The 15,287-nt window shown below is 38.4% G+C and overlaps 1 protein-coding gene across 3 annotated transcripts in view; it reads right to left on the bottom strand.

Annotated features, from left to right (window-relative positions):
* Positions 1-7,689: 7,689 nt before the first annotated feature.
* The window catches only part of TSG101 (tumor susceptibility 101), a 41,696-nt gene continuing 34,098 nt past the window's right edge, over positions 7,690-15,287 (bottom strand). For all 3 annotated transcript variants that reach the window (XM_070783075.1, XM_019954993.2, XM_019954994.2), the window contains 3 exons: positions 10,969-11,171; positions 9,499-9,738; positions 7,690-8,047 (listed from right to left, as the gene is read on the bottom strand). In XM_070783075.1, the coding sequence (XP_070639176.1) occupies positions 7,958-8,047; positions 9,499-9,738; positions 10,969-11,171 (533 nt within the window). In that variant the 3' untranslated portion in view covers positions 7,690-7,957. The remainder of the gene's footprint in view (positions 8,048-9,498; positions 9,739-10,968; positions 11,172-15,287) is intronic.

Genomic DNA, 15,287 nt, shown 5'->3' with positions numbered 1-15,287 from the left:
TGTTTCTTGATTTGTCCTTTACTCTTTTTTTGCCTTAAGGGGATAGTTTCTAAAGTGTCATTTTAATTATTTGTTGTTGTTTAGATGCTAAGTTGTGTCTGACTCTCTGAGACTCGACTGCAGTGCGTCAGGCTTCCCTGCTCTTCTCTATCTCCCAAAGTTTGCTCTAACTCTTGTCCATTGAGTTGGTGATGCCATCCAACCATCTCATCCTCTGTTGCCCCCTTCTCCTCTTGCCCTCTCTTTCCTAGCATCAGGATCTTTTCCAGTGAGTTGTCTCTTCTCATCAGGTGGCCAAAGTTTTGGAGTTTTAGCTTCAGCATCAGTCCTTCCAATGAATATTCAGGACTGATTTATTTGAGGATTGACTGGTTTGATCTCCTTGCAGTCCAAGGAACTCTCAAGAGTCTTCTCCAACAGCACAGTTCAAAAGCGTCAGTTCTTCAGTGCTCAGACTCTTACATCCATACATGAGTATTGGAAAAACCATAGCTTTGACTAGACGGACCTTTATTGGCAAAGTAATGTCTCTGCTTTTTAATATGCTGTCTAGGCTTGTCATAGCTTTCTTTGCAAGGAGCAAGTGTCTTTTAATTTCATGGCTGCAGTCACCATCCACAGTGATTTGGGAGCCCAAGAAAATAAAATCTGTTACTGTTTCTACTTTTCCCCTTCTATTTGCCATGAAGTGATGGGACTGGTTGCCATGATCTCTTAATTTTTTGAATGCTGAGTTTTAAGCCAGCTTTTTCACTCTCCTCTTTCACCTTCATAAAAAAGCTTTTTAGTTCCTCTTTGCTTTCTATTAAGAGTGGTATCATTTGCGTATCTGAGGTTGTTGATACTTCTCCTCACAATCTTGATTCCAGCTTGTGATTCATCCAGCCCAGCATTTCACATGATGTACTCTGCATATATGCAAAGTTAAATAAGCAGAGTGACGATATATTTAATACATTTTAAATTCTGTTTTTTGAGGATCTTTTTTTCTTTAGGGTTTTCTCTTGCGGTTACAATATCAGCGTAAAGTTCCAGGACATACTTCATAATTTTGCACACTTAATTCTAATAAAATACAGAAACTTTGCTCCATTATAGCTTCAGTATCTCACCACTTTTGTGTTGTTTTATATGTCTATATGTATTAAAAATGTGATAAAGTGTCACAATTGCTTTATATAATCTTAAGTCTTTTGTAGAAGCTAATAGAAAAAATGTAGTTTTTTTTATATTAACTTTTTCATTTTTTGGTATTCATTTCTTTGTCTAGATATGAGTTACTGTCTGGTGTCACTTCCGTGCTCTACTAGTGTCTTTCCCTTCCTGCTTTGGATTGCTGTTGTCAAATACCTTCTGTATCTTGTAGGCCCAAAAATAAATTTTATAGTTTTATGCAGCTGTGTTTTAAATAAAAGAGGTATGTGTATACATTTTCTGCTAGACACATCTACCACCTCCAATAAGGCCTTTTTTCTATATTTTATAAGACCTTTATCTTTTTCCTGTACTACTGCACTGGCTGTAGGAACTCCAGTAAAATGTTAAATATAAACAGTGATAGTGGGTATCTTTGTCTTGTTCTTGGTTGCAATGGAAATCCTTCTAATTTTTATTCATTATTTGTGATGCTTGTTTTGGATTTTTGACACCTTTTCAGGTTGTTTCCTTTTCTCCCTAGATTGTTGAAATTTACTTTTATTAAACTCAATTCATTTGGAATTTCATCAGGTTTTTCTACAACTCCAATGATCTTTTTCTTTAAATCTCATATGGTGTGATATATTAATAGACTTTCTGATACTGAACCATCTTTGCATTTCTGGGTAAAACTTTCTTGGTCATGAACTATTTTTCAAAACCCCCACTTATTTGTAATATTTTATTTAGTATGTGTGTATCTGTGTAAATAATATTTACTATTTTTCATGTGCTCTTTGCTCAGTTTTGGTGTCAAGGTTTTACTATGTCCCCACCAAAAGTTTTTTCCTATTATCTAATCAAATAGGTTGCCTGAGATAAGAATGAACTGTTCTTGAAATTTTGATAAAACAATTCGAAGGGTGAAGGGCTAGATTTGTGATAAAACTTCATCAATGTAATTTGTTCAGATTTTCCATTCTTAAGTCATTTGAGGTTATTTTTTTTTTTTTTTAGGTTATTTTTTGAGTTGTCCCTTTCGTCCAAGGTTTAAAATATACTGGCAAGTGTTTTATGAGTTTTTAAACCTCTACTGTATCTGTCCTGACCTCTTCTGTTTCCTATTTGTTGGGGATGTTGTGCCCTAGTATTGCTAGTTATTTTTCTAATTTATTAGTCCTCCTCTCCCTAAGAATTAGCTATTTTATTGATACTGGTGTTTTTAATCTTACCACTTTCAGCTCATTTATAAAAACTTCCTTTTACTTTATGATTAATACTCAATCTTTCTTGTTTAAAAAATGCATTTAAGAATATAAACTTTAACAGTACCACATTTTGTTTTGTGGTACTTTTACTATCAGTTATAAACATTTTGTAACTCCTAGTTTTCTCTTTGATTCAGTGAGTCATTTAAGAGTATGCTTTTAGCCTTGAAGCATTTTAAAATGTGTTATATTGTGGTTGATTCTAACTTAGCTGAATTGAGATCACAGAAATGTGGGTTAACATTCACCTTCTGAAATCTGTTAAGGTTTACACTGTGACCCAGGTAACAGACAGTCTTTATAAATGTTCTTTATGTATTTGGGGGAGGGGGATGGACTTAATTGTATCATCTTTCTGTATCCATTCACACTTACTGACTTTACTATTTAGTTTTACTAAATTACTAATTTTTAATGATCTGTCAACCTCTGATAAAAGTAGTTAATCAAATCCATTTAGCATTTCCTAGTTTTTTTTCCAATATATTTTGAGGGCATTTCATGAGTTGTGTCTTGGTTCATTATTATTATATACTGTTGGATTGTTTCATATTTTGTTACATAGTACTCATCCTTATTAATACTTTTTTATTGTTGAAAATTCTCTTTTGTCTTCCATTACTACATCTCCACTAACCTTTTGGCTAATAATTACCACTTTTTAAACTCAAGAAGAAAAAAACCCTGATAAAATAACGTTTAAAACGTCAGACTGTGTCAAGTTGTTTGCCTTGTCTAGAGGGGCAGTCATATTCCATGTTTAGTTGTTTCTGTTTCCCTTTCAGCTAAGCTTTTGATCTAAATGGATTATTCCTGACAAAAATTATTTCAAAGACTTCACAAAGGAATATTATTTCTTAAATGTTTTATGGAATGAATGGATATGTTTTTGCACAAGAGGCTAAGAGGAGTAGCAACAAAAGTTTTTCATAATTTATTCTTATTGGGTAAATATTGTTGAAACTATGGTACACAGCTGGAGCTGGATAGAGAACTATGTTTTTTTCCTCCATGAAACATCAGACTTATCAGTTTTAATTTAGGTAAGTGTAAAAAAGTTTATCATTTAAGATGAGAACTTTTTCTGTCAGTGGCTATCTTAACTTTGTAGCATGGAAATTAAAAGCATTTCCCCCAAAACTCTTGTTACTGGGAGCAGCTTGTCACCGAGCAGTGATCTGGCCACTGCTCCTGCTCCTTTCTGGAGAAGGTGATGGCACCCTACTCCAGTACTCTTGCCTGGAAAATCCCATGGACGGAGGAGCCTGGTAGGCTTCAGTCCATGGGGTCGCGAAGAGTCGGACACGACTGAGCGACTTCACTTTGACTTTTCACTTTCATGTACTGGAGAAGGAAATGGCAACCCACTCCAGTGTTCTTGCCTGGAGAATCCCAGGGACAGGGGAGCCTGGTGGGCTGCCGTCTATGGGGTCACATCGAGTCGGACACGACTGAAGCGACTTAGCAGCAGCAGCAGCAGCCTGCTCCTTTCTGTTTCTTGACTGGGCAGAGGCTTGGTGTCCAGTCTGAAAGCTGTTGTGGTTTTTGACCTTTTAGAGCACAGAGACTGGAGTGGTAAGCCCAAAAATGCCACTGAGCTATGCACGCACTCTGAAATATATTTAGACTATATTGATCATATATTTAATCACAAAATACCTCTTGAGTGGGGAAAAAGGACTTTTATCCTACTTTAGGCCCTTGAGTAGTGTTTAAAATTTTAGCAAATTATTTTTATAATAAAATAACTTACCAGAAATACAGGTTTGAAAAAAATGAGAATGTTACCATAATCCTGCGTATGTATGATTAAGAGTATAAGGCTTTCTTATTAACACAGCACGAAACAAAATGTAGTTTATATTTAACTTGGGATACTCTAGTTCAGAAAGGTCAGAAATAATTCAGTTAACATGAATTCTATTTCATGGAGAAAATTAAAGGGAAGAGGAGGAAGGGGTGCTAATATGATAGCAGTCCTTATTACCATCTTAGTTTCTTCTGGCTAAGAACCCTTGAAATCTAATACAAACCCTGGCTATGGAAAAGGACTTGAAGTGATAAAAGTTAAAACTTAACTTATAGTTGGCCATTTCAAACTGTCCCTTTTTTGTTTGGTGTCTCTCTGCCAAGAGGATCAAATTGTAGGCTCCATCCCTGAAGATTTACATTTAGCTGATTTGGGATAGGGCTTAGACATCTGAATTTGTTGAGTTTTGCTAAAAATTCCTAGTTGTAAACCTCTCAGGGCAATTGTAACAGTTTTGCTAAGGTTTTTTAAAAAAAGCAAAACACTTGTTATATATAACACTATGTAATAAATGGATTTGGGGGTATTTTTTCCTTAGTTTCTGTGTGAATTGGGGTGAACATTACTGGGGTCTCTCTGAAGGATCTAAACTCAGATAAAGGAACTGATAAAGATCTGAGTAGTAGGGCAATGTCCACAAAGAAGTGGTTGCCAGGGCAATATGTTAGTTTTTCATCTTCAGTACCTTGGAAGTTAGCTATAAGGCTGAATTGTGCCACAGGGATGAGATTTGGGTCCCTTAAATACACGTTGTTGTGTCTCCGATACTTTTTTTTCATTAGCACTTTTTATTTTTGTGTGATCATATTCACCAGATAATAAACTCTTAAGCAGTCAGGAACTAAGTCTTTCTTGCTCCTTTCTGAACCTAACCCAGTGTCTACCATATTGTAGGCACTTATTTGTTAAATTCTTGTTTAAAAGAATATATTTTTAAATTGTTGCTATAAATTCTTTACTGTTAATAGTAAAATTGATTTCACATTAATTTCTAGGTCTCGTAACTCTCACTTATCCTCATAACTATTTTCTACCTTAAATAACCAAGTCCTGTAAGAAATTCCTAGGAAAAATTACTGATGGAAACAATTCAGATTTGTGGCATTGTCAGGCTGCCACATATTGACGTTCAAAGACACATATAGTGTACAGAAAGGGAGCCCTCTCTTGGGTCCCAGCTAGTCATGTACTTATGTTCATTTCTTCCAAATCTACAGTGGCTGTGAGATGATTAAAAAGAAATGGGGTGCTGCCCTATCTGTGCTGATATAACAGCAAGTATTCTGAACAGTCTTAGGAGAGCATCCAGTTTCCAACATGAATAAGGTAGGATGTTTATGTTTGAAAAAATGTGTATCATCAACATAAAATGAGATAAAAGAGCATTTATGGGGGATAATTCCTGAAGTTGATTCTGTGGAAGCACCTCTTCCTAGAATATATTCTTTACTGCTGTTGAAGAGAGACAAAGGGATGGGTGGTAGAGGAGGAAGAGACCTACCTTTGTAGACCTTTCTCCTGGCCTAGTGTGGTATGTCTTACTATATCTGATTAGATGAAAGTAAGTCTTATTGCATCTTTGTTATTTAACTAAGTGAACTAGCTCTATAAATATCTAGTAACATTGGGAACCACTGTGTGGGTAGGTCTTGTACTATTTTGAGTTGTTATCTAAACGTTTTCAATTGGTCCAAGAAGAGACCTAAGAAATCAGCACTGGTCACAAAGATATCAGCAGTTAAGTCTCCTGGGGTGGGGGAAGTTGGGGCCCAGGTATGAAGCCTCCGCTAGTCTGAATGGGAGAGGGTAAAGTAAAATAGAATTAAATCACTGGGAATAAAGTAACAGAAGTTTTAAAGTAGTTCCTTATAGGAAGTGGACTGTGGGCAAGGAGATAGGAAAAGAAGGGTAGGTCTCAGCAAACATGGCAAGAGGTTGGGGCCTGTGTGGAAAGATGGCAGATGAATCTGAACAATAAATGTCTAGTCATCTGTTTTAAACTATTCTTTCCTGGTGGTCTTTTTTTCTGCCACAATTCATACTACAAATCTGTTAAATACTATTCACCCAGCAACTGGTGTTTCTCATATTGCAGACCTTTGTTAGAAAAAAAGAAAAAGGAATACTTTTTAAGTCTTTACTTTCAGGGCCACTACTGAATAAATGAAGACTATACCTAGTGTTCCATGCGTCCTGGAGAGAATGGCACTACAGACCTCGTAAAGGTAAAGCTGACCCCTGAAGATGAGGCCCATTTGAAAGAAACTGCAGAAACTCTTTGGGAAATTCAAAAGGAGCTCAAGCTTTAAAGTTACTTAAAACTACTATTCTGAGGTTATTGAAAAAGAGAGGGTAGTTACAGGCTTACATATGTCAAACTTCTGAATAAACCTGAATTCCTAAAAGTTGGAAAAAAGGGGGGCAGAGTGAGTCCTCTATTTAGCCCTCAGCTCTTTTAGTTATCATCCAACATTTGGAGGCAAATCCCTAAATGACTGCATCAGAGAAGGTGTTTTGGTGCCTCTGATATATCAGTACTTGCCTTGTGTATTATATATGTAGTAGCCATTTGGTCCAAAAGGATGTTACAATGTATGTTTACTGTGTTAGAAACTGATGCTTTTCATCAAGTTTATGCTAATTATTTTGTTTTGGCTGGCTGATATATCCATGTTCATTTATATGCTGTAATAAAGCTGTAACTTCCTCTACCATGTAAAAATAAAAGTATATTTACCCAAAAATAACTCATATAAATGTCAGCTTCAATCCTGACACTGAATTAAACCTTGTTAGTTTTTATTCTGATAATTTTTACAAGTGGATTTTAATTTTTTAAGAGTTAAACTATAAATTCTTCAGTGATGAGACGAAATTGGTCTTTCTTCTCTTGGGAAAGATTGCTTCACACCCTACATACCTTAAAAGTATCTTAAATTAGAACGTTCGTTTCTTTAGAACCTGCCAGCTCTCACCTGACAGGAACACTGTTCTGCTGGGTTACCTCTATGGGACATATGGGACGTATGGGTGACCACAGTCTTACCCAGAGTCACTCACCAGGGAGACTGGCTGCAAATGACAGTAAGTGCAGACAGGCAGTGTACACTGTACCTTCCTCCTGTGGCCAGGGCATCCTGCTGAGTTAACATAAACTCTCAGATGTGTAGCTTGGCACTGGCCACTGTGCTACTTTCATGATGAAAACAGTTATGGTTCTGTCAGGTCTGAAAAGGAAAAAAACTACACAGAATTTGGCAGGAGGATATGAGGACCTTTCACAGAAAAAGTCATTCAAATCCAAACATTTGAACATTTAGATTTCTATGTATTATATCCCATATTGAGTGGAATCCACTTTATATGCTAGAGAATAATACTAAATTTCAACTCATGTTGGATATTATACTTTGCTAAATTAGAAGCTGAACTTTACTAAGGTTTCACTTATTTTGTTTCATATATTCTGTTCAGTAAAGAAGAGAAAAATTATGCAACAAATTTTATTTAGCATAGTCAGTCCCAACATTCAGCACAAAAAGAGTTTACAGAGGATAGAAAGTGCATTAATAAAAGCCAGTCTTTACCAAAAGAAAACAGAAAATATATTATTGATTCAAAATATTTTACACTTGAATGATAAACTGCAATAACTTATTTTGGGCACCTACTGATATAAGAGAAAGGAAGAGAAGAAAAGAATACTTTAGAAGAGTTCAGTTTCCATCTGGTATCAGAGAAGTCAGTAGAGGTCACTGAGACCGGCAGTCTTTCTTGCTTTCTGCATTAGTGCCCTCAGCTGGAACTGTTTACGGGACAGAAGACGTACATGCTGTGAGGGGGAAGAAGTCAAACAGTTTAGAGTAGCCCTTATCCAGGTCCAGGCGTAAACTAGCAGACAGTTTGTAACCTAGTGGGAGTTAGGAACCCTAAACTCATCAACATTCCTTTGGAGCCCAATACTACATTTTATGTGGCTGTTACCTCACCGGATTGATGCTGGCAGGCTGTGTTAAGGAACCTGTGGAGGCTTTCCTGGTGACTCAGATGGTAAAGAATCTGCCTGCAGTGCAGGAGAAACGTGTTCAATCCCTGGGACAGGAAGATCTCCTGGAGAAGAGAATGGCTACCCACTCCAAAACCCTAGCCTGGAGAATTCCATGGACAGAAGAGCCTGACAGGCTACAGCCCACGAAGTCGCAAAGAGTTGGAAACAACTGATCAACTAACACACTTGTACTCAGGAAAGTAGTCTTCTGAGACCCTACAATGTGTCACAGGGAAAGCACCCCCATGCAGGATCTGGCTCAGTTCAAGCTACATCTTGAGACAACCAAGATGCCAGGGAAACTTGTACTGTGATCCTAACAAAAGTTAACAAAAAACTTTTAGAACTGACTGTCACTACTTAGCTAAAAAAGGGGAAGTGCAGGGATGAGTAGCACCAGGCCACCTTTGGTCCAGTGCCTAGCAACAGCATCCTTTCCTCACCTCTCCATGTTTATCTTGGCCTCAGTTATGCCACCCAAGCAGAGGACAGCGTACAGAAGGGAGCCCTCTCTTGGGTCCCAGCTGTTCATATGCTTCTACCAGGTCCAAGAGTGGTTTGGCCATACACTCACAGTGAGATAGGCAGGGTCAGCAGGCAACCTGACCAGCCTCGCAGGGACACTGAAGCCTCAGAAGCAGCTGTACTGAATATCCAAAGGGTGGCTGTTATCCCTAAAGCCATGCTCTTCATGACCCAACAGAGAACAGTAGCCAAACTTGGCTTACAGATCTTCCACGTCTGTACGGTAGCATTAAGCCTGGAATCATTTAGAAGGGCTCTATTGCTAGCAGGGCAAGCCCCATACTCTACAAGGGGAAACAGGTATAAAAGTATGCAAGTCTAAGAAAATTAACAGAGGGAAAAAAGAAAGCAACAAGGATGGCGCAGTCAATGATCTTAATTTAGATGGTGTGACCTGAAAGAATGGAAATCTGACTGTGCCTGCGATCCACCCGGGTGCAGCAGTAAGAATTACATTCAGCTTGATGCCGCCTTGGGGCAGGAACTGCAGCCACCAAGCCCACTTTTCTTCCCATACTCAGATTATCCTCAGTCCTCTCTGCAGGTGGGAAGACACTGCTCATAGCCATTTACCCCACCTGCTTGCTTTTGGAAAGAAAAAGAATTTTAACTCATCCCCTACAGACAAACCCTCTTGATTTGTGGTTTTCAGCAACAGTGGTTCTAAAACATGTTCCGAAACTCTGGAAAGCAGAGTGAAGAAGACATACCTTTAGGAAGACATCTAAGTCTATGACTCCCCGCCTCAAGGCTTCTCCCAGGTAAAAAATAGTGTCTTCAATAGCATTTTCCTCTGCATACAGATTTAGGATCTGTTTGTATAGTGGGGCTGTGGGAATGATAACTTCATCAATATCATTGTTTTCAGACTGATTTTCCATTTTCTCCAGAGCAGAACTGAGTTCTTCATCCTTCTTTCTCAAAAGTTCTATGTTTTTATCAACCTCAGCCTGAAAACAGAACAGTCCAAGCATGATGATTTTACACTAATTGTAATTATCCATTTGTCAGACATCTACAACTCAACTTCATACAAGCAGACTTGCTAATAAAACAATGCTTAAACAACTCATGGATGAGATTCATGTTTCAAATACAACACATTTCAAAGTTAGAGGATAAGGTGTGCTCTAACATGCTAAGTGCAGACAGGAGATGCTAAGCTGAGCACTTTTGGCGGCAGTGATAAGCCTGTCACTTACCAGTGATAAATACTGCAAACTAAGCCATCACACAAGACACTTTCCAGAGGAGGTTTCTTAAAATCATAAAAGAAGCCCTTCTTTCAAAACAAGTGGACATCTGCCCCAGAGGAAGAACTTTCCCCAGTCTATACAGACAATTCAATGCACAGAACCCCACAAACACTTGAATCTTAGTCCCAAGATACAGCAGGTGGTGGCTGCAGGCTCTGAATTGTACGGGTGCCACTTCCCTCATTTGAAAATAGCTGACTATCAAGAAGGCCGTTTTACACCCCAGAACCATTTATTAGACTAACGTGTACATACCAATCACTTTCTCCAAAGCCCTCAAACACTCAATAAACTCTCTATCCTTTCATCAAAAATGCACACTTCCTGGAACAGATTCTCCCTCACAAGAATGAAAGTGAAGAGTGAAGCTGGTGTTCAAATTAAGCTAGTGCCTCTACATCTTTAAACAAAAGAAGGCACAGGGCTGACTTCTACTGACTCTTCAGGGCACAGCAGTCTGATAAAAATGTGAGAAAGCTGAAGAGCTAAAGGTTGCATACCAAAGATACTTTACATATAGTTCAAACAATGTTTGGAAACAAAAAAGAACTGATCCTTAAGTCTGCACCCCAGGTCTGCAGATCTTTATCATGGCTTAGAACTCTCTCAAATTCTTATTTCTGGATTAACCGTCTGGTAACATCAACACTCAAACAGTCCTCCTATGGGTCAAAACATTATCCCTCAGCGTGAAGGTGCAGGCGAAAAATCCTCTAAAATACATCCACTTCCCAGTCAAAGAATGTATTTCAACCACAGGCTCTGTTCTTTAACAAGCTGTATAGGAGCTATGTTCAAGTGCTTAAAGACTGTGTACAATCGTTTGAACTCTAATACCCACAGTACTCAGGGTAGCCATAGTACATACAGGAAACTTTGCTATAGCTACAATTAAGATATACAGTTATGCAATGAGTTACTTACTACTTCTTGATCTAAACGGTTAACCATCTCCTCGAGTTTCTGGTGACCTTTTTTCAGGTCTTCCTCTGTTCGTTTCAAGGCGTTGAGTTCTGCCTGGGCACGATCCATCTCCTCCTTCATCCGCCATCTCAGTTTGTCGCTGACCGCTGAGATGAGAGAGGCTCGGATAGTGTCCTCACTGATTGTGCCATCTCTACTGGGACCTACAGGAGGAAAAGGCAAAACGCTTGCTTACTTTCCAACCTCTCTCTATTCCTTTCACGGGAATCATCACAGAACAGGACAAAATACGAGTCAACACTTTAAAAGTGTGAGGAAAGAAAATGTTGTATGCTGCAACTTCATTAAACATAACATTAGAACAGGAGCTGATTCAGAAATACCCTCCCCATGAGAGGTTACTTCTTGTTCAGTCACTAAGCCGTGTCCAGCTCTTTGCAATCCCATGGGACTGCAGCATGGGAGGCTGCAGTGGAGGCTCCTTTGTCCTCCACTATCTCCTAGAGTTTGCTCAAATTCATGTCCACTGAGATGGTGATGCTAACCATCTTATCCACTGCTGCCTGCTTCTCCTTTTGCCTCAATCTTTCCCAGCATCAGGGTCTTTTCCAATGAGTTGGTTCTTCACAAAAGGTGGCTAAAGTATTGGAGATTCAGCATCAGTCCTTCCAATGAATATTCAGGGTTGATTTCCTTTAGGATTGACTGGTTTGACCTCCCTGCAGTCCAAGAGACCCTCAAGTCTTCTCCAGTACTACAATTTGAGATTACTGTTTATCCATATTTACCCACTTTCTTGGCTTACAGCCCAAACAATTAGCTATTTTCTCAATGAGACAGAGGCTCATTGAGAGCCTCTACAGATATCCCTACAGATTACAAAGATCCCTAAATCTCCAACAAATGGAACAACAAATTTATAACAAGGAAAAACATCTGATTCAGGTCAAGTCCATTCTCAGGCTTTACTGCTAAGCTGAAGGGAAAAGGCACCACCCACTCTAGAGGCCATTAAGATTGAGAATGGGCAGTTTCCTTAAACTAATGTACAGGTTAATACGGCTTCCTTTCTGTAAGATGTTTATTCCTTTACCAAAAGAACAGGAAAGAACAGATGTTACTGGTTTCAAAAATAGAGTCTAAGTCTACAGTTCTGTTTTCCCCCTCTTTTTTGTTTCTACCACAGAAGAACTGTTTTTTTGTGACTTGGGTTCTATTCTTCTTGCAAGTGAAAATGAGCAAAAACAGTATCTCCCATGGCCAGGTTTCCCTGAGGAGTGTCCTTCGTCCATCTGTGCTAAGGACACTACATGTATACGGTACAAGGAAAAGCCCACCATCAGACTCTCCTGCTAAGTCTCCCTCTTTCCTGTTAGGAACGTCCTGCTAAGAAGCACCCAAACAGCACCCATACTCCAGCATTTACAAAGAGGCAATTAATATTTTTGATTATTACCACATAAATCCATATATGCTTTTCAGAATTTACTTCCAATTTTATAGAAGTATGTCAGCTTATTATTTCACATTTCTGAGAAGCAAAACTATTAACTTTCAGATGTGTGCTTTGGAATTCAGAGTTGTAAAGCCAGAGGGTAACTTGAGGTCTTATTTTTCATATCCCTGACCTCTTAATACCTGACTTTTCCAAAGTGTTCTCATCAATTTACAGTTACTGTATCATCTCTGGGCTCATTCCCCTCAAATTTTCCCATAATCTTCCTCAGTGACCACTTCTCTATTCACATCCTCTTGTACAGACACCTCTTAGCAACCTCCCAGAATTCACCAATTCATATCTCCACTTATTCCTTCTCGTACCTTTGACCTCTTGCTTCTTCCACTCCTGTTTCCCATGAGTACCTCCCCTCAGTCCTAACTTCTTGCCCATCTCTTAGTCCTGAACACAGGCTGCCTGCCATGACAGCCTCTCTCTCATTGTGTCAGATCACCAGGCATCTTCCAAAGGCCTTGTCTGCCATAACATAAACTAAAATCTTGATCCTTTGGATTCTTTCCTAAAGCCCTAAGCCCTCTTTCATCTTCTCATAAAAGAAAAAACAAAAACTAAAGTCCTCAGAACATGTTCAAAGACTGAAACTACCAGATGGGAGTCTTCCACTCTCTTCTCCCATTCTGCTTTGGAACAAGAATCCTAATCCTTTAATTATGTGCCTGACTCCTCACTATTCAAAAGCACTCACTTCCCTTTCTCAGGAAGACAACCTGCTTTCCTCTCAGTATGACTTAAAGATTTAGCTGTTTTAGACAAAACATTTTTGACCTAAATTAATGTCAATCTCCCAAGACAATAGAAATAAAAACGAAAATAAGCAAATGGGACCTAATCAAACTTACAAGCCTTTGCACAGCAAAGGAAATCATAAACCAAATGAAAAGACAACCCACAGAATAAGAGAAAATATTTGCAAATGATGAGCGCGATGAGGGCTTAAATTTCCAAAATATACAAACAGCTCATCCACCTTGACAATAAAAAAACAATCCAATTGAAAAATGGGCAGAAGACCTAAGTAGACATTTCTCCAAAGAAGAATAAAGATGGTCAATAGGCACGTGAAAAGATGCTCAACATCGCTAATTATTATAGAGAAATGAAAAAAGTACAATGAGGTATCACCCCACACCAGTCAAATTAAAAAGTCTACTAATTACAAATGCTAGAGAGGGTATGCAGAAAATGGAAACCCCCTACACGGTTGGTGGGAGTGTAAGTTGGTGTAGCCACTGTGGAAAACAGCTTGAAGGTTCCTCAGAAAACTAAAACTAGAATTACCATATGATCCAGCAATTCCACTCCTGGGCATATACCTGGAAAAAATTATAGTTTAAAAAAAAACATATACCCCAATGCTCACAGCAGCACTACTTACAACAGTCACGACATGGAAGCAACCTAAATGCTCATCAACATTGTATGATGATACATACATATGTACATACATACATAAAGAGGATACAGTGTATATATACAACAATACCACTCAGCCACAAAAGAACTAAATAATGCCATCTGCAGCAACATGGACGCAATGAGAGGTTCACACGAAGTGAAGTCAGAAAGAGAAAGACAAACACCAGATGGCAGTACTTCCATCTCACATGTGACACAAATGAACCTATCAATGAAACACAATCAGTGACAGAGAGCAGACCGGTGGCTGCCAAGGAGGCGGGTGGGGGAGAGACGCTTGAGAGTTTGGGGTTAGCAGACACCAACTGGGGACGTCCTACTGCGCAGCTCAGGGCATTATATTCAACATCTTGTGACAGAGCATCATGGGAAAGAAAATGAACAACGTGTGCATATGCATGCATAACAGTCATTTTGCTGAACAGCAGCAATTAACACTATAAACCAACTCTACTTCAATTTTTAAAGAAGACTTTAAGAAAAAAAGACTTTATTTGGACAGAATTTATGCCAAATCAAAATCTCTAGTTTTTCACATTGCATTAATTTAAGTCCTAAGTGACAGCAAAAAAGGGTACAACAATTTAGAATTTTGTGCTCAAAAGGTGATTTACAAAATAATGACTAGTAGAGATGGTACTTCACTAAGCCCTCATTTTATGATAGATGCATTAACAATAGGAATTTTAAAACTTTTTTCTGAAAGAACTTTCTTATTACGCCCATCTGAAACGTTACTATGATTCCTGTGAGATACAACAAAACTATTCCGAGAGATTAGGAACCCAAATGATATGAATATGGTTAGGCATTCAAACATGTGGTCAATCACATGCTGTCAAAGTGTCCCAATCATCTGTGCAGAAATGATCTGAACTAGTACAAACTTAAGGGTCTTCTTGGAACTAGTCTGGATGTTTTACACATAGACACATCAACAAACTTTGGTAAAATTATTATATTAAAATGGATCAAGTTATACTGATGCTAAATTTTCAAAGCCCAATTAAAAAACTTTAAGTCCTGGAATTTATATTGTTTCTCTTATAAAATACATTAGGGCAAATGAAATGCTACCATACAGGACCAAATAAGTCCTTTGAAATAACTCTCCAGCTAAAGCCACTAACATTCAAGATGAGAAGGAAGCTGAGGCAGCAGTCACTTGGCTTTCAAGAAAGGTCACAGTTCACCCGAGGTGCCTAGAAATGCCAAGGCTAGACCTAATCCTCTCCCTTATCACACAGAGACATGTACAGTATATCTGAACATTTTAAGATATGTTCAATATATGTGAACATTTTAACATCCATCAACTTTCTAAATAGAAGAAATGAATTGTAATTAAGTTATGAAATGTGAACGCCAAGAGAAAAGCCCAGAT

The sequence above is a fragment of the Bos indicus genome, chromosome 29 (assembly GCF_029378745.1).
Source record: "Bos indicus isolate NIAB-ARS_2022 breed Sahiwal x Tharparkar chromosome 29, NIAB-ARS_B.indTharparkar_mat_pri_1.0, whole genome shotgun sequence".
NCBI lineage: Eukaryota > Metazoa > Chordata > Mammalia > Artiodactyla > Bovidae > Bos > Bos indicus.
This window is presented reverse-complemented; position numbering and strand designations above follow the sequence as displayed.